This window comes from Pan troglodytes, chromosome 14 (genome assembly GCF_028858775.2).
Source record: "Pan troglodytes isolate AG18354 chromosome 14, NHGRI_mPanTro3-v2.0_pri, whole genome shotgun sequence".
NCBI lineage: Eukaryota > Metazoa > Chordata > Mammalia > Primates > Hominidae > Pan > Pan troglodytes.
Genome location: NC_072412.2, coordinates 18,980,650 through 19,000,622, shown reverse-complemented (window position 1 = coordinate 19,000,622; position 19,973 = coordinate 18,980,650). Strand labels below are relative to the sequence as shown.

Genomic DNA, 19,973 nt, shown 5'->3' with positions numbered 1-19,973 from the left:
TGTGGTGGCACATGTCTGTAGTTCTAGCTACTTGGGAGGCTGAGGCAGGAGAATCATTTGAGCCAGGGAGGTGGAGGTTGCAGTAAGCCGAGATTGCACCACTGCACTCCAGCCTGGGGGACAGAGTAAGACTCTGTCTCAAAAAAAAAAAAAAAAAAAGAATTTTTTTGTAGAGATAGGGTCTCCCTGTGTTGCCCAGGCTGGTCTTGAACTCTGGGACTCAAGTGATCTGCCCACCTCAGCTTCCCAAAGTGCTGGGATTACAGGGGTGAGCCACCTTGCTCAGATAGCAAGCAGTTTAAATGATGAATACATAGCTGAAAGGAAGGAGTAGGTTATGACTGCTGTCTCATTTTAATGTCTCCTTGGGGGCTAATAATTTATTTTTACTTTTTAATTTTTTTTAAAATTTTTAATTTTTGGAGATAATGTCTTGCTCTGTTGCCCAGGCTGAAGTGCAGTGATGCTATCATAGCTCACTGCATGCTTAAACCCCTGGGTTCAAGTGAGCTCCCACCTCAGCCTCCCAAGTGGTCGAGTGGCTGACACTACAGGCATTTGCAACCATTCCTGGATAATTTTGTAATTTTTTTTATTTTTGTAAAGACAAGGTCTTGGCCAGGTGCGGTGGCTCAAGCCTGTAATCCCAGCACTTTGGGAGGCCGAGGCGGGCAGATCATGAGGTCAGGAGATCGAGACCAGCCTGGCTAACACAGTGCAACCCTGTCTCTGCTAAAATTACGAAAAATTAGCTGGGCGTGGTGGCGGGCGCCTGTAGTCCCAGCTACTCAGGAGGCTAAGATAGGAGAATTGCTTGAACCTGGGAGGCGGAGGTTGCAGTGAGCTGAGATCACGCCATTGCACTCCAGCCTGGGCGACACAGCAAGACTCCGTCTCAAAAGAAAAAAAAAAAAAGACAAGGTCTTGCTGTGTTGCCCAGGCTTGTCTTGAACGCCTGGGCTCTAGGGATCCTCTCTCTTTGGCCTCCCAAAGTGCTGGGATTACAGGCAGGAGCCACTGGGTTCACAGGGTTCGTAATTTAAAGGATTTGCATTCCTCAGATAAAAGTTATTTTTTCTCACTGGCTGGGGCTGAGAGTTCCAACCCCCTAATCCTCTAATCACTTGATCTTTCTGGAGCCCAGCCCCAGCCAGTGCTGCCTAAGGTACCCCCCTCCCTATTTCAAGTTTCTGCATTAGCATAAACTCAGGTGTTATCAAAGGGGCTCATTATTAATAACAAAAGACCCTCCCATCCCTCAGGAAGTTCCAAAGGTTTTAAAGGCTTTGTGATGCCAGGGTACCATGACCCAAGCCTGTAATCCCAGCACTTGGTGAGGTTGAGCTAGGAGGACCCTTTGAGACGAGGAGTTTGAGGATGCAGTGGACTATGATCCTGCCAGTGCACTCCAGCCTGAGACTCAAAATAAATAGATAAATAAAATAAAATAAAATAAAATTAAAATAAAGCTCCATGACAGGAAGTGGGGACAAAGCCCAAGTATATTTCATATTATACCAGGGTGTATTTCTCTTATTCTTTTGGGAATTTAGCTCTGCATGTAAAGGATTTATTTTTCTAGTTTTTCCAGCATTTTTTGGTAGTTTTAGCAAGCAGGTTTCTCATTATGTCTTGACAAGATCTTCCCGAAAGCAAAAGTGTGACTTAAATTTAAAATACATCTCTGAGCTGGGTGCAGTGGCTTGTGCCTGCAATTCCAGCACTTTTGGGAGGCCGAGGTGGGAGGATTGCTTGAGCCTAGGAGTTTGAGACCAGCCTGGGCAACATGTAAAGACAACATCACAAGGCCGGGCGCAGTGGCTCAAGCCTGTAATTCCAGCACTTTGGGAGGCCAAGGTGGTTGGATCACGATGTCAGGAGTTTGAGACCAGCCTGGCCAACATGGTGAAACCACATCTCTACGAAAAATATAAAAAAATTAGCCAGGCATATTGGTGCGGGCCTGTAATCCCAGCTACTTTGGAAGCTGAGGCAGGAAAATCACTTGAACCCGGGAGGTGGATGTTGCAGTGAGCTGGTATCAAGCCACTGCACTCCAGCTTGGGCAAAAGAGCAAGACGCCATCTCAAAAAACAAAACAAAACAAAAAAACACACCACTAAAAAAATTAAAAATAAGCCAGATGGACTGGGCAAAGTGGCTCACGCCTGTAATCTCAGCACTTTGGAGGCCGAGGTAGGCAGATCACCTGAGGTCGGGAATTCGAGACCAGCCTGATAGACATGGAGAAACCCCATCTCTACTAAAAATACAAAATTAGCCAGGCATGGTGGCACATGCCTGTAATCCCAGCTACTCCAGAGGCTGAGGCAGGATAATCGCTTGAACCTGGGAGGCAGAGGTTGCAGTGAGCCGAGATTGCGCCATTGCACTCCAACTTGGGCAACAAGAGTGAAACCCCGTCTCGAAAAAAAAAAAACCAGATGTGGTGGCACATGCTTGTAGTCCCAGGAACTTGGGAGGCTGAGGCAGGAGGATCATTTGAGCCTGGGGGAGTTGAGGCACAGTGAGCTGTGATGGTACCACTGCACTCCAGCCTGGAATGACACAGGGAGATATTGTCTAAAAAGATAATAATAATATGATAAAATACATCACTGCTCTCTAGAGAATAGATGTTAGTACTTCTCTGGGGAAAATTAATAAAAATAAAACAAAAAAGAAAGAGAAAGGACGTTAGCAGAGCAGGAGGGGAAGCAAGAAGATAATTAGGAGAGTACTTCAGTAGTTATCAGATAATGGCTAGTAGTTATTAGATGATGATGAGTTGGCTTAGAATGTGTTCAGGATATATTTTGAAAGTAGAGCCAACAGGATTTGCTGATTGGATATTGTTGCTGTAGTAAGAAAAGGAGTAGGCTGGGCGCGGTGGCTCAAGCCTGTAATCCCAGCACTTTGGGAGGCCGAGGCAGGCGGATCACAAGGTCAGGAGATTGAGACCATCCTGGCTAACACGGTGAAACCCCGTCTCTACTAAAAATATAAAAAAAATTAGCTGGGCGTGGTGGCGGGCGCCTGTAGTCCCAGCTGCTCGGGAGGCTGAGGCAGGAGAATGGCATGAACCTGGGGGGCGGAGCTTACAAGTGAGCTGAGATCGCGCCACTGCACTCCAGCCTGGGCGACAGAGCGAGACTCCGTCTCAAAAAAAAAAAAAAAAAAAAAGGGGAGTAAAGTAAGACCTCTAGTTTGATGGTTTGAAGATGTGGATGAATAGCAGTGCCATTCATGAAATGGTAAGGACTGGGTCCAGAAAGGTCTGTGAAGAGATCACCCACAGTCTTGGTCTGGACACTTTACATTGGAGATGCTCGGCATCCAGGTATACGTGTAAAGTAACTAGGGGGCAACTTTGACTACTGATTTTATTTTATTTATTTATTATTATTATTTTTTGAGACGGAGTTTTGCTCTTGTTGCCCAGGCTGGAGTGCAATGGCACGATCTTGGCTCACCGCAATCTCTGCCTCACAGGTCCAGGCAATTCTCCTGCCTTGGCCTCCTGAGTAGCTGGGATTACAGGTGCCCGACACCATGCCCGGCTTATTTTGTAGTTTATTAGTAGAGACGGGGTTTCTCCATGTTGGTCAGGCTGGTCTCAAACTCCCGACCTCAGATGATCCACCCATCTCAGCCTCCCAAAGTGCTGGGATTACAGGCATGAGTCACTGCGCCTGGCCTATTTTATTTTCTATAGCCTCATAACAGAGGTGAGACTAGTGATTTTAGAGCCACATTTCCTGGCTTCTGTTTTTATTATTTTAATTATTTATTATTATTATTAATTTTGTTTTTTTGGGGGGGGTTGTTTGTTTTGTTTTTATTATTATTATTATTTGAGTCTCACTCTGTTGCTCAGGCTGGAGTGCAGTGGCACGATCTTGGCTGACTGCAACCTCCACCTCCTGGCTTCAGGCGATTCTCCTGCTTCAGCCTCCCCAGTAGCTGGGATTACAGGTGCCTGCCACCATGCCCAGCTGTTTTTTGTATTTTAGTAGAGACGGGGTTTCACCACGTTGGCCAGCTGGTCTTGAACTCCTGGCCTCAAGTGATCCACCTGTCTTGGCTTCCCAAAGTGCTGGGACTACAGGCATGAGCCACCATGCCTGGCTGCTTCCCATACATTTTGTTTAACAATTCACCAATTCACATCCTAGCTCAACTGTTTTTTTTGTTTGTTTGTTTTTTTGTGTTTTTTTTTTTTTATGAGACAGGGTCTCACTCTGTCGCCCAGACTGGAGTGCATTGTTGCGATCTCAGCTTACTGCAACCTTGGCCTCCCAGGCTCAAGCAATTCTCCTGCCTCAGCCTCCCGAGTAGCTGGGATTACAGGCACACACCATTACTGCCTGGCTAATTTTTTGTATTTTTAGTAGGGACGGGGTTTCACCATGTTGGTCAGGCTGGTCTTGAACTCCTGACTTCAAATGATCCCAGCCTCAGCCTCCCAAAGTTTTGAGATTACAGGAGTGAGCCAAGGCGCCTGGCCTTGAGCCACCTCACCCAGCCTTCAACTTCGTATTAATTGTGTGATCTTTGGCAAGTTACTTAGCATCTCTTTGTCCTAGGTTTTTTCTTTTTTCTTTTTTTTTTTTTGAGACAGAGTCTTGCTCTGTCGCCCAGGCTGGAGTGCAGTGGTGCTGGCTCAGCTCACTGCAAGCTCTGCCTCCCGGGTTCACTCATGCCATTCTCCTGCCTCAGCCTCCCGGGTAGCTGAGACTATGGGCGCCCGCCACCACGCCTGGCTAATTTTTTTGTATTTTTAGTAGAGACAGGGTTTCACCATGTTAGCCAGGATGGTCCCGATCTCCTGACCTCGTGGTCCACCTGCCTCGGTCTCCCAAAGTGCTGGGATTACAACAAGCATGAGCCACCGCACCCGGCCTGTCCTAGGTTTTTTCATCTGTAAAAGGTGGTAGTAGGACAGGTATGGTGGCTCACACCCGTAATCTCAGCACTTTGGGAGGCCGAGGCAGGCAGATCACCTGAGGGCAGGAGTTTGAGACCAGCCTGGCAAGCATGGTGAAACCCTGTCTCTACTAAAAATACAAAAATTAGCCAGCCGTGGTGTCATGTGCCTGTAATCCCAGCTATTCAGGAGGCTGAGGCAAGAGAATCACTTGAACCTGGGAGACAGAGGTTGCAGTGAACTGAGATCGTGCCACTGGACTCCAGCCTGGGCAACAGAGTGAGACTCCGTCTCAGAAAAAATCATAATAATAATGCCTGGCACATTTTGGGTTGTCACTGGGAATGGGTGCTACTGGCATCCAGTGGGTAGAAGCCAGGGATGCTGCTCAACATTCCCTTACAATAAATAATCATTTGGTCAAAATTTCTATAGTGTCAAGATTTAGAAAACCAATTCTAATGCATCTGAGGCACACTAGTGTGCAGGTCTGACCTGGGAAATCAGTGTAGCTGAAGAGGAGAGGAGAGCTGAGGCCTGTGGTTCTCTTGGCTCTCTCAGGAGTCAAGATTCTTGAGAGAGGCAGAGGGACTGAGAAGTAGCCAGTGAGGCAGGAATAACACAGAAGAGTGTGACAGGAGTAATGACAGAACAGTTTCAAGAAGGGGGCAGGAAAGCGATCAATGATAACACTGACTAATATTTATTTATTTATTTATTTTGAGACGGAGTCTCACTCTGTCACCCAGGCTGGAATACAGTGGCATGATCTTGGCTCACTGCATCCTCCGCCTCCCTGGTTCGAGGGATTCTTGTGCCTCAGCCTCCTGACTAGCTGGGATTACAGATGCCTACCACCACTCCCGGCTAATTTTTGTATTTTTAGTAGAGACGAAGTGTCACTATGTTGGCCAGGCTGCTCTGGAACTCCTGACCTCAAGTGATCCACCCGCCTCCCACTCCCAAAGTGCTGGGATTACAGGCGTGAACCACCGTGCCCAGCTATACTGACTAATATTTATGATGGCAGAATATTTTCTTTTTCTTTTTTTTTTTTTTTTGAGACAGAGTCTCGCTCTGTCGCCCAGGCTGGAGTGCAGTGGCGTGATCTCGGCTTACTGCAAGCTCTGCCTCCTGGGTTCACACCATTCTCCTGCCTTAGCCTCCCGAGTAGCTGGAACTACAGGCGCCTGTCACCATGCCCAGCTAATTTTTTATGTTTTTAGTGGAGACAGGGTTTCACCGTGTTAGCCAGGATGGTCTCGATCTGATCTTGTGGTCCGCCTGCCTTGGCCTCCCAAAGTGCTGGGATTACAGGCGTGAGCCACCGCACCCAGCCAAGTACTTTAATTAAGCATTTATTTATTTATTTATTTATTTATTTATTTATTTATTTGAGACAGAGTCCTACTGCAAAGCCCAGGCTAGAGTGCAGTGGTGTGATATTGGCTTACTGCAACCTCCACCTCCAGTGTTCAAGTGATTCTCCTGCCTCACCCTCCCGAGCAGCTGGGATTACAGGCTCCCGCCACCACACCTGGCTAATTTTTGTATCTTTAGTAGAGATGGGGTTTCGCCATATTGGCCAGGCTGGTCTTGAACTCCTGACCTCAAGTGATCTGCCTGCCTTGGCCTCCCAAAGTGCTGAAATTACAGGCATGACCCACTGATCCCAGCCTTAGTTAAGCATTTAATATGCACAATACCTCTGTGAAGTAGATATTATGCCCATTTTATAGTTGAATAAGCCAAGGCAAAGATCTATAAATGTCAAATGCTGCTAAAAGGTTGACTGGAGGAAGATCTGAGATTTGAATATGGGGTTTGGCAAAGTGGAGGATGTTGCTGACTATGACAAAGAAGGGTTCAGAAGAATGAAATGGTGGGGGCAGAAGACTCATTACTGTGGCTAGAGAAGAAAATAAATGATGAACAATTGGAGACATATAATGCAGAAACTCTTTTTTTTTTTTTAAACGGAGTCTCGCTCTGTTGCCCAGGCTGGAGTGCAGTGGCATGATCTCAGCTCACTGCAACCTCCGCCTCCCGGGTTCAGGAGATTCCCATGCCTCAGCCTCTCGAGTAGCTGGGATTATAGGCACCCGACACCACGCCAGGCTAATTTTTGGTAACTTTAGTATAGACGGGGTTTCACCATGTTGGCCAGGCTGGTCTCAAACTTCTAATGTCAGGTGACCCACCTGCCTCGGCCTCCCAAAGTGCTGGGATTATAGGCGTGAGCCACTGAGTCCAGCCAAAACTCTTTTTTTTTTTTTTTTTTTGAGATGGAATCCCGCTCTGTCGCCCAGGCTGGAGTGCAGTGGCGCGATCTCGGCTCACTGCAAGCTCCACTTCCTGGGTTCACACCATTGTCCTGCCTCAGTCTCCCCAGTAGCTGGGATTACAGGTGCCCGCCACGCCCAGCTAATTTTTGTATTTTTAGTAGAGACGGGCTTTCACCTTGTTAGCTGGGATGGTCTCAATATCCTGACCTCGTGATCTGCCAGCCTCAGCTTCCCAAAGTGCTGGGATTACAGGCATGAGCCACCACACCCGGCCTTTTTTGTATTTTTAGTAGAGACAGGGTTTCACTATGTTGGCCAGGCTGGTCTCCAACTCCTGACCTCAGGTTATCTACCTGCCTCGGCCTCCCAAAGTGCTGGGATTACAGGCATGAGCCAGCGTGCCCAGCCTATTTGTGGTAATGCATTTAAAGAGAGTTCAGAATAATATTACAGGGAGAGCAGGGAGAGACATGTGGTCTAGGGAGGGACTAGTGAGCATGAGAGTGAGAGTTTGAGTTGGGATGACCTTGTTGGAGTTGGGATTTTTGTCAAAGAAAGGAAGGGAAATGGACTTGAAGTTGAAAGGGATCAAGAAGCTTCTATTCTATGTCCTATGACACATGAGATGTAGGATAAGAACACACCCACTTCTGGAGAGGGCTGCAGGGGAAGCAGTCCTCAGAGGAAGACCATGTTCCAGTTAAAGCAGGAAAGTGATCAGAGAAAAAGTTAAGGACAGATGATTTTGCTGATGACAGAGAGTGAATTTCCAAGGACTCAGTACAATAGAAGGTTTTGGAGCACCTGGGAGGGATGGGGGAAACTGGGTCAGATTGTGGACTGTACAGAGTTGGATGTGTATTAGAATCTGGGGGATTTAAATTTGGGTGGTGACGGCTGGGCACGGTTGCTCACGCCTGTAATCTCAGCACTTTCGGAGGCCAAGGCGGGCGGATCACCTGAGGTTAGGAGTTCCAGACCAGCTTGCCCAGCATGTCGAAATCCTGTCTCTACTAAAGATATAAAAAATTAGCTGGGCGTGGTGGCAGGCGCCTGTAATCCCAGCTACTTGGGAGGCTGAGGCAGGAGAATCACTTGAACCCGGGAGGCAGAGGTTGCAGTGAGCCGAGATTGTGCCACTGCACTCCAGCCTGGGCAAGAAGAATGAAACTCCGTCTCAAAAAAAAAAAAAAAAGGATTTGGGTGGTGACTGAGGACTATGGTAAATAGAGATTAGTGTTGATTATGTTTTATTTTTATTCTTTTGGATAGTTAAAAAAATGTTTGTTCAAAGTATAACTTAAGTACAGTAACATTCACCCTTTTTTTTGTCTCTTGTTGCCCAAGCTGGAGTGAAATGGCACCATTCAGCTCACTGCAACCTCCGCCTTCCGGGTTCAAGCGATTCTCCTGCCTCTGCCTCCTGAATAGCTGGGACTACAGGCTTGCACCAACATGCCTGGCTAATTTTTTGTAATTTTAGGAGAAACGGGGTTTCACCATGTTAGCCAGGCTGGTCTCAAACTCCTGACCTCAGTTGGTCCGCCTGCCTTGGCCTCCAAAGTGGTGGGATTACAGGTGTGAGTCACTGAGCCCGGCCAACATTCACCCTTTTAGTGCACAGTTAGACTTAGTTTTGACAAAAGCATACAATTGTGTAGTCATCACCACAATCAAGATTTAGTTCCATCATTCCAAAAGCTTCCGAGTGTCACCATGTGGTTAACTGCCCTCCACATCCCAGTCCCTGGCAACCACCAATCTGTGTTCTGCAGCAATAGTTTTGCCTTTTCCAGAATGTTATATACACAGTTTGTAACCTTTTGAGTCAGGGCATTGCTTGTATCAGTTCATGGTGTTGCTTGTATCAGTAGTTTATTCCTTTTTATTGCTGAGTAGTATCCTGTTACGTGGACGTACCACTGTTTATCCATTCACCAGTGGAAGGACATTTGAATTGTTTCTTTTGTTTTTGTTTTGAGGACAAATAAAGCCCCTGTAAACATTTGCATACAGATTTTTGTGGGAACACAAGTTTTCATTTCACTTGGGTAAATACTTAGAAATGGGATTGCTATTGTAAAGTAAGCAAATGTCAAGCTTCATGAGATACTGCTGAACTGTTTTGCATAGTGACTGAGTTCATTTCTTTTCAACATTCATTAAGGAGTCACCATGTGCCAGGAGCATAGAGTTGAGTAGTTGTTAGAGAATGTGGCCTCCAAATCTGAAATACTGGCTATCTGGCCCTTTACAGAAAAAGTTTGTTGACCCTTGTCATAAGACTATGGCCCATAAGAGCTCATGGCCTGATTATACTAATTTTATAAGCAATTTCACGGAGTCCTCTGAGGCCAATAATCAACAGCACAGTTATTTTATAGAATTGTATTGTTTAACTAGGAAATATAAAAACCTTGCTCTTGAAAGAGAAATAAAGATTTTAAAAAATTACTGGGAGGTATCTTGTTATTGAATGCTACATCCAAACTATGCAAGTTTTTATTTTTCCACAATCATTGAAAATTGAGCTTGATATTATCGGGCGCGGCGACTCACGCCTGTAATCCCAACACTTTGGGAGTCCGAGGCGGGTGGATCACAAGGTCAGGAGTTTGAGACCAGCCTTACCAACATGGTGAACCCGTCTCTACTAAAAATACAAAAAAATTAGCCAGGCGTGGTGGTGCGCGCCTGTAATCTCAGCTACTCAGGAGGCTGAGGCAGGAGAATTGCTTGAACCCAGAAGGCGGAGGTTGCAGTGAGCCGAGATCGCGCCATTGCACTCCAGTCTGGGCGACAGAGGGAGACTCCCATCTCAAAAAACAAAACAAAACAAAACAAAATTGAGCTTGATATCTAAAAGGGTAAGGATGTTTACTCAAGTCATTGTATTTTCACACACTGCTGCACACATCACATAATTTGTCCCAAGAGTACAGCCAACAACAGTTTTGATATTTTAGCAGGATGGGAAGGGACGTCTTCACCCTCCTAGGAGATTTGTCGATTGCACGCGCAACGTTATGCGCATGCGCGGTCAGTCAACGGTCCGTTGGTGCCGCGAGTGCGCAGGCGCGTCGTTCCGGCGCCGGCTTTGGCGGAGGGGTGGGACTTGCACCGGCGTCTCTTCTAACTGCAGTTTGTGGCAGCGCCATTTTGAATGTGCAGTTGCAGCGGGCGTGAGTTGGGGGAGGACGGGTTGCCGACTCGCCTACCTAGCGGTCTCTTGATTGTCGATATTTTGTTGGCATAGGTTTATGTAGAGACGTATACATATATATAGACACACTGTCTATAAATCTAGGCCTGTATCCGGTGTCCGAGGCGAACTCAGTAAGATGATGTTAAGAGGAAACCTGAAGCAAGTGCGCATTGAGAAAAACCCGGCCCGCCTTCGCGCTCTGGAGTCCGCGGTGGGCGAGAGCGAGCCGGCGGCCGCGGCAGCCATGGCGCTCGCTCTTGCCGGGGAGCCGGCACCGCCCGCGCCCGCGCCTCCGGAGGACCACCCGGACGAGGAGATGGGGTTCACTATCGACATCAAGAGTTTCCTCAAGCCGGGCGAGAAGACGTACACGCAGCGCTGCCGCCTCTTCGTGGGAAATCTGCCCACCGACATCACGGAGGAGGACTTCAAGAGGCTCTTCGAACGCTATGGCGAGCCCAGCGAAGTCTTCATCAACCGGGACCGTGGCTTCGGCTTCATCCGCTTGGTGAGTGTCAGGCCGCCCGCGCGAGGGAACAAAAGGACTGTCGGGGTGGCCGCGGGGTCGTGGGGCTGAGGCCAGCCTCGACCTAGGACGCTGTCTCAACCTGTGGCAACAGTGGCGCCGCTCGGCCTCATCGATTCCTCTGTGCGGGGTTGGCCGCTTCCCCAGCTCGGCGCCTTTGGTTTCGAGTTCGCGGTCCCGGGATTTCCTGCGCTCACAGTGGCCGCCGTTTTCTGCCGTGCGCCGATCGTGCTTTGCGATGGCTGCAGGCCTGCTGCCCTGCGCTGGATCGGGCATGGTGCACCCTGCCCAGGTAGCGAGCGCTCCCGGGTTCCCCGTTGCCCCGGGTACCGAAAGGGTCCGGGGACAGGGGCGGGCAGCGTTTTGGGGTGAGAATTCTTCAAGGCAAAAATCGTGCCATAAAAAACGAATTGGATGTGAATTTGGAAAGGAAGCTTAAGTCGGACCAGACGTATCACTGGTCGTGAGGGTCTATCCAGGAGACTTGCTTCTTAAACAATTATTAACATCCCATCCTTGGCTTCAACCACACCTATATGCGTTTAAGGGTAGACCACTTTATTTCTTTTTAAATTAAATTTATTTATTTTAATAGAAATGGGGTCTCGCTATGTTGCCCAGGCTGGTCTCGAACTCCTGAGCACGAGCGATCCTCCTGCCTTGGCCTGCCACTTTATTTCTCACCTCAGTGCAGCCTGCTATTTACCTCAAACTGCTTAGGTGCCCAAACTCTGTACTCAAGTAACACCGTTTAATCTGCAGTAATGAGACGGTGTTTAATTGTATGTATCTAATATAGTGTTTTTCTACCAAACATCCTGGAGAGTTTCACGTTTTTATAGGGGGAGAATAGATGATACACAGTACTACTTCATAAATTACTGATACATATCCCAGTATCAGAGTAATATAGCTTACTCTCTTTTAATCTAAACTTTGAAAAGTTTTCCAATAATTTATGCAAAAATTATGATTCCTTTATATTTTAAAAAAATTTGAACAAGCCTGGCCAACATGGCGAAACTCCATCTCTACTAAAAATACAAAAATTAGCTGGGCGTGGTGGTGCGCGCCTGTAGTCCCAGTTACTTGGGAGGCTGAGGCAGAGGCTGCAGTGAGCTGAGATCACGTCACTGCACTCCAGCCTGGGCGACAGAGCGAGATTCCGTCTCAAAACAAAACAAAAATTGCTAAGGTTTACGCCTTTTTTTTTTTTTTTTTTTTTTTTTTTTTTTTTTTTTTGGAGACTGGGTCTCGCTCTATCACCCAGGCTAGAGTGCAGTGGCGCGATCTCAGCTCCTGGGCTCAAGAAGTTCTCCCACCTCAGCCTCCCGAGTAGCTGGGACTGGGACTACAGTCACGCATCCCCAAGCCTGCCTAATTTTTGTATTTTTTGTAGAGGCGGTGTTTCGCCATGTTGCCCAGGTTGCTTTCGAATTCCTGGGCTCAAACGATCCTCCCGCCTTGGCCTCCCAAAGTGCTGGGATTACAGGGTGAGCCACTGTGTCCGGCCTGGAACTTTGATTTTCAAAATTGGGTTCTCTGTCTGGACGATACAAAATCTTAATATGTAGAGAAAATTGTAATTACATGGTACGGTATTTTTATTAATTTTTTTCTTTTTTAAAAAATTAATCTTCTAAAACCTTTAAGATAGTGTAATTTTTTTTTTTTTTTGAGACGGAATCTTGCTCTGTCACCACGTTGGAGTGCAGTGGCGGGATCTTGGTTCACTGCAACCTCCACCTCCTGCGTTCAAGCGATTCTCCTGCCTCAGCCTCCGGAGTAGCTGGGACTACAGGCGCATGCAACCACGCCCAGCCAATTTTTGTATTTTTAGTAGAGACGGGGTTTCACCATGTTGGCCAGGATGGTCTTGACCTATTGACCTCGTGATCCGCCCGCCTTGGCCTCCCAAAGTTCTTGGATTTCAGGGGTGAGCCACGGCGCCCAGCCAAGGGACTGTTTTTTTGAGAGGGAGTCTCACTCTGTCGCCCAGGCGGGAGTGCAGTAGCGCGATCTCGACTCACTGCAACCTCTGCCTCCCTGGTTCAAGCGATTCTCCTGCCTCAGCCTCCTGAGTAGCTGGGAGTACAGGTGTGTGCCACCACGCCTGGCTAATTTTTGTATTTTTAGTAGAGACGGGGTTTCATCATGCTGGTCAGGCTGGTCTCAAACTCCTGACCTCGTGATCCGCCTGCCTTGGCCTCCCAAAGTGCTGGGATTACAGGCGTGAGCCACTGTGCCTGGTGAGACTGTATTTTTTAGGGCAAACACTTCAACATGTAAGTGGCTTCAAGAGAAGGGTAAATATTCGCAAACTATTAATAATAATGAAATATGGAAATTTCCTTAAAATTCAGGTTAAATAATCATTACATTTTGAACATTATAAATGCATTTATTTATTTTTTGGACATCAGAGACAGCTCGCCATTTGGTGAAAATTTTTATGTAAAAGTTATCTTTTTTTTTTTTTGAGCTGAGGTCTTGCTGTGTCGCCCAGGCTGGAGTGCAGCGGTGTGATCTCGGCTCACTGCAACCCCCGCCTCCTGGACTAAAGCGATTCTCCTACCTCAGCCTCTGGAGTAGCTGGAATTACAGGCGCCCGCCTTCATGCCCGGCTAATTTTTGTATTTTTAGTAGAGATGGGGTTTCACCATGTTGGCCAGGCTGGTCTCGAACTCCTGACCTCAGGTGATCCACCCGCCTCAGCCTCCCAAAGTGCTGGGATTACAGGTGTACAGGTGTGAGCAACTGTGCCCGGCCTCTTTTTTTTTTTTTTTTAGATGGAGCCTCACTGTCACCCAGGCTGGAGTGCAGTGGCACACTGGGCTCACTGCAGCCTTGCCTCCCCAGGTTCAAGCGATTCTCACTCCTCAGCCTCCTGAATAGCTGGAATTACAGGCATGACACCACCCCGGGCTGATTTTTGTATTTTTAGTAGAGATAGGGTTTCACCATGTTGGCCAGGCTGGTCTTGAACTCCTGACCTCAGGTGATCCACCTGTCTCGGCCTCCCAAAGTGCTGGGATTACAGGCGTGAGCCACCATGCCCAGCATATTATTTTTTAGGGTTTTAAAAATTTACATATAGTAGGCCGGGTGCGGTGGCTCACGCCTATAATCCCAGCACTTTGGGAGGCCGAGGCAGGCGGATCACGAGGTCAGGAGATCGAGACCATCCTGGCTAACACAGTGAAACCTCGTCTCTACTAAAAATACAAAAAATTAGCCGATTGTGGTTGCAGGCACCTGTAGTCCCAGCTACCCGGGAGGCTGAGGCAGGAGAATGGCGTGAACCCAGGAGGCGGAGCTTGCAGTGAGATTGCGCAGCTGCACTCCAGCCTGGGTGACAGAGTGAGACTCCATCTCAAAAAAAAAAAAAAATTTGCATATAGTAAAGGGTACACATTTTAAGTGTACTGGTTGGTGATTTTTGTTTTTTTCTCTTGAGACAGAGTGCCCAGACTAGAGTGCAGTGGCATGATCATGGCTCACTCTAGCCTCCACTTCCTGGGCTGAAGTGATCCTCACACCTCAGCCCCTCAGGTTGCTGGGACCACAGGCACACACCACCACACCCAGCTAATTTTGTTTATTTTTTGTAGAGACAAGGTCTCTCTCATTATGTTGCCCAGGCAGGTCTCAAACTCCTGGGCTTACATGATCCCTCCTCCTCAGCTTCCCAAAGTGTTAGGATGACAAGTGTGAGCCACCATGCCTGGCCACTGGTTTGTGAATTTTGACAAATGTATATGTCTGTTTAACTCAAACCCCTATCAAAATATACATATTATCACCCCATTAAATGTCTTCATATTTCTTCCTATTCTCATTTTATTTTATTTTTTTTTTTTTGAGATGGAGTCTTGCTCTGTCACCCATGCTGGAGTGCAGTGGTGCGATTGCGGCTCACTGCAAGTTCCGCCTCCCGTGTTCACACCATTCTCCTGCCTCAGCCTCCCCAGCAGCTGGGACTACAGGCGCACACTGCCACGTCCGGCTAATTTTTTTGTATTTTTAGTAGAGACGGGGTTTCACTGTGTTAGCCAGGATGGTCTCAATCTCCTGACCTCGTGATTCTCCTGCCTCGGCCTCCCAAAGTGCTGGGATTACAGGCGTGAGCCACTGTGCCCGGTCCTATTCTCACTTTCAAGACTGTTTCTAAAGTCTACCTCTTAAGAGTTGTTGGATTATATGATGTATTAGGTAAGAAAGTACCCATCTCTTTTTAGGTGTTTATTAAGTGCTTGCTGCTACTACTGTTACTAGTGAGTTAAAAGCAATAAACAAAACGACTGTTTAGAATGCAATTATCCCTCAGTATCTGTGGGGGATTGATTCTAGGACCTCCTCCAGTACTAAAATTCGTAGATGCTCAAATCCTTATACTGTGTAAAAATGGCATTGTTTTTCCATGTTACCCATGCAATCCTCCTGTATACTTTAAATCATCTCTAGATTACTTGTAATACCTAGTACAATGTAAATGCTGTATGAATAGCTGTTATGCTGTATTATTTGGTTTATTTTTTTTTTGTCTATTTATTTTTTTGAGACGGAGTCTCGCTCTGTCGCCCAGGCGTGAGTGTAGTGGCACTGTCTCAGCTCACTGCAACCTCTGCCTCACGGGTTCAAGCAATTCTCCTGCCTCAGCCTCCTGAGTAGCTGGGACTACAGGCCCGTGCCACATGCCTGGCTAATTTTCGTTTTTGTTTTTTTTTGTATTTTTAGTAGAGACGGGGTTTCACTATGCTGGCTAGGCTGGTCTCGAACTCCTGACCTCGTGATCTGCCCGCCTCGGCCTCCTAAAGTGCTGGGATTACAGGCATGAGCCACTGCGCCCAGCCTATTTATTTTCTTTTATTTAAATTTTATTTTTTTATTTTAAAGGAATAAAGAAGAGGTCTTGCTATGTTGCCTAGAGGTCTTGCTATGTTGCCTAGGCTGGTCTTAAAACTCCTGGCCTCAAGGATTCTTCCTGTTTTGGCTTCCCAAAGTGCTGGGATTACAGGTGTGAGCCCCTTACCCTGCCTGTCAATTTTAAATTGTTTCTTTCCCAAATGTTTGCTTTTCTTTTTTCTTTTTCTTTTTTTTTTTTTGTTTTGGACACAGAGTCTGTCCCTGACACCCAGGCTGGAGTGCAGTGGTGTGATCTTGGCTCACTGCAACCTCTGCCTTCTGGGTTCAAGAGATTCTCCCACCTCAGTCCCCCACGTAGCTGGGACTACAGGTGCTTACCACCATGCCCCGGCTAATTTTTGTATTTTTTGGTAGAGACTGGGTTTTGCCATGTTGGCCAGGAGGCCGGTCTTGAACTCCTGACCTCAAGTGATCTACCTGCATCAGCCTCCCAAAGTGCTGGGATTACAGGTGTGAGCCATTGGGCCTAGCCCCAAATATTTTTGATCCACTTTTGGTTGAATCCATGGATACAGAGGGATGACTATATCTCTAAAAAGGGTAACTTCATTTGTTTTTGTAAAAATAATTCTATAGGTAGATTTTTGCAATAAAGGGCAATAATTTCAAGCTGTCATGAACATTTTAGGGATTGAATAAAGAGCTCTTGTGACCTTAAGACAATTTTCATAAGACAGTATGTTTGTATTCTTCTTACATATACATATAAAGCCTCTTCAGTTGTCCTTGGAGAGTTCCCATAACACAATGAAAAAGACATACTTCTGTTAAATTTACCAGTTCCTTATTTATTGTTTTAGGTGCTGCCCATATTCTACACCAACTTTGAATTCTCCCAGTAGAAGGAAGTTCTCTTACCTTGTAGTTTCAGCAATGAGCATTATTTTTTAGTTTATAGTAAGTGTATATGTACACTTTATATAATGGCGAGAACTATTATAGCTCGTGAATGTTGCCTTTGGTTCTCTTCATGTAATAGTGAGAAATGTGTAACCCATGCCAGTATTTCAGGAGAAGTCATTAAGAAGACATTGGCTAGGGCAAGATGGCTCACACCTGTAATCTTACACTTTGGGAGGCTAAGGCGAGAGGACTGTTTGAGGCCAGGAGTTCGAGAGACCAGCATGGGCAATATAGTGAGACCCCCCCATCTCTACAGAAAATTAAAAAATTAGCCATGCTTGGTGGCATGCACCCGGAAACCCAGCTACTCGGGAGGCAGGAAGATCCCTTGAGCCCCAAAGTTTGAGGCTGCAGTAAGCTATGATTGTGCCACTGTACTCCAGCCTGGGTACCAGAGTAAGACCCTGTCTCAGACACCTCCCTCCCCTGAAAAAAAAAACCCAAGAACTAACAGTTTTTACATATAAAATTGAAGAGAAATGAAAATAAAAAGAAAAGATGATTTGTCTGGCTGTAGAGAGGTGGGATGTTTTGTTAAGATATAAAAAACAGGCCGGGTGCGGTGGCTCACGCCTGTAATCCCAGCACTTTGGGAAGCTGAGGTGGGCAAATCTGGAGGTCAGGAGTTCCAGACCAGCCTGGCCAACATGGTGAAACCCCGTCTCTACTAAAAATACAAAAAATTAGCTGGGCGTGGTAGCGGGCACCTGTAATCCCAGCTACTTGGGAAGCCGAGGCAGGAGAATTTCTTGAACCCAGGAGGCAGAGGTTACAGTGAGCCGAGATTACGCCATTGTACTCTAGCCCGGGTGACACTGCCAGATTCTGTCTCAAAAAAAAAAAAAAAAAAAAACAACAATGAGATAAAAACATAAAGGGGGTATGGAGAATTATTCCTTTGTTGATAGTTTCTAGTCAAGTTATTATTGTTTTTTTATTTTTATTTTTTCCGAGACAGAGTCTTGCTCTGTTCACTAGGCTGGAGTGCAGTAGCGCCATCTCGGCTCACTGCAACCTCTGCCTCCTAGGTTCAAGAGATCTCTTGCCTCAGCCTCCCAGGTAGTTGGGATTAAGGCACCCGCCACCACGCCCAGCTAATTTTTGTATTTTTAGTAGAGGCGGGATTTCACCCCGTTGGCCAGGCTGGTCTCAAACTCCTGACCTCAGGTGATCCGCCCGCCTCAGCCTCTCAAAGTGCTGGGATTACAGGGGTGAACCACTGTGCCCAGCCTCTAGTCAAGTTGTTAATATGTGTTTTTAATATATGTAGAAGATTTTAAAACTATATTGCTTTGAATATTTAATAGTTGGTAACTGGCCTTATGAAGAGCTAATCTTTAAATGATCACTTTTAACAAAACAATGGAGTTGGGACCTTTTAATTAAAATGTTTAAAATGATCATTGAATAGTTAAAAACCATGTGATACCAAAGTTAAAAGATACAAAATCAAATCGACCCTGTCAGCCATTTGCTAAAGCTACCTAGTTCTCCCTAGAAGCCAAACACTGTTTTGAATTTTTTCTGTTACTGTCATCTTTTAAAAATGTTTTTTCTTCCTAAAAAGGAATCCAGAACCCTGGCTGAAATTGCAAAAGCAGAGCTGGACGGCACCATTCTCAAGAGCAGACCTCTACGGATTCGCTTCGCTACACATGGAGCAGCCTTGACTGTCAAGAACCTTTCTCCAGTTGTTTCCAATGAGCTGCTAGAGCAAGCATTTTCTCAGTTTGGTCCAGTAGAGAAAGCTGTTGTGGTTGTGGATGATCGCGGTAGAGCTACAGGAAAAGGTTTTGTAGAGTTTGCAGCAAAACCTCCTGCACGAAAGGCTCTGGAAAGATGTGGTGATGGGGCATTCTTGCTAACAACGTAAGTTTTAAATATCTTGTCCTTCTTCTATCCAGTTACATATGGGCTTCTCTCTGTTTTGGAATTCTGTCTTTCATTGCAGTTCATACTAGCATATGGGTAAGTAGGTGTTGAGTAAATATTCAGTGAATATAAATAAGAAATTTTCGTGTACTGGTAGGAGTCAAGAGTCATGTACTTTCTTCAAACTTCAGAGTTTAAATCTCCGCAGTGTTTTGTATTATGATTTCATTTAACTTAATGAACATATATACAAAGTAAAATCTATAAACTTAAGGTAATCCTTTCAGAAATTGTAATCAGCTTTATTGACACCTAATTTACATTAATAAAAAGCACCTCAGGGGTGCAGTGGCTCAAGCCCCAGACTTTCAGTGTGCGGATCACCTCAGGTCAGGAGTTCATGACCAGCCTGGCCAACATGGCACGAAACCCCATCTCTACTAAAAATACAAAAATTAGCCGGGCGTGGTGGTGCATGCCTGTAGTCCCAGCTACTGGGGAGGCTGAGGCTCAAGAATCACTTGACTCCGGGAGTCGGAGGTTGCAGTGAGCCGAGATCATGCCACTGCACTCCAGCCTGGGTGACAGACTCTGTCTCAAAAAAAAAAAAACAAAACCTCATCTCTTCTAAAAATACAAAAATTAATTGGGCGTGGTGACACATCCCTGTAATCCCACCTACTCAGGAGGCTGAGGCATGATAATTGCTTGAACCCTGGAGGCAGAGGTTGCAGTGATCCCAGATCATGCCACTCTACTCCAGCCTAGGTGACCGAGTGACCTTGTCTCAAAAAAAATAGTACTTTGGGCCAGGCGCCGTGGCTTATGCCTGTAATCCCAGCACTCTGGGAGGCCCAGGCGGGTAGATTGCCTGAGCTCAGGAGTTCGAGACCAGCCTGGGCAAATGGCGAAACCCTGTCTCTACTAAAAATATGAAGAATTAGCCGGGCTTGGTGCTGCGTGCCTGTAATCCCAGCTACTTGGGAGGGTGAGTCACCAGAATCGGTTGAACCCGGGGGGCGGAGGTTGCAGTGAGTCCAGATTGTGCCACTGCACTCCAGACTGGGCGACAGAGCGAGACTCTGCCTAAAAAACAAAACCAAAAACAACAACAACATAAAAACATCTTGGGGGCAGCGTGGTGGAGTGCACAGTAGTCTCAGCTATTTGCGCTGTAGTCCCAGCTACTCAGGAGGCTGAGATGGGAGGATCACTTGAGCTCAGGAGGTCAAGGTTGCAGTGAGACCCTGTCTCTATTTAAAAAGAAAATTAAAAAAAATAATAAAATAATAAAAGACATTCTGTTGTAGAGCTCAATGAGGTGTTTTT

The 19,973-nt window shown here is 46.5% G+C and overlaps 1 protein-coding gene across 15 annotated transcripts in view; it reads left to right on the top strand.

Annotated features, from left to right (window-relative positions):
- Window positions 1-10,244: 10,244 nt before the first annotated feature.
- PSPC1 (paraspeckle component 1) overlaps window positions 10,245-19,973 on the top strand; it is a 109,391-nt gene continuing 99,662 nt past the window's right edge. For 7 of the 15 annotated variants that reach the window (XR_008538643.2, XR_010150605.1, XR_010150604.1 and 4 more), the window contains exons 1-2: window positions 10,295-10,925; window positions 18,340-18,641. Coding sequence is in view for 5 of the 15 variants with exons in the window: in XM_054664835.2 (XP_054520810.1) it covers window positions 10,554-10,925; window positions 18,340-18,641 (674 nt within the window). In the remaining 10 variants the exon portion in view is untranslated. Of the gene's footprint in view, window positions 10,926-18,339; window positions 18,642-19,973 lie in introns of all 15 variants that reach the window. The other 8 variants (XR_008538646.2, XR_008538649.2, XR_008538648.2 and 5 more) reach the window with 4 other exon arrangements.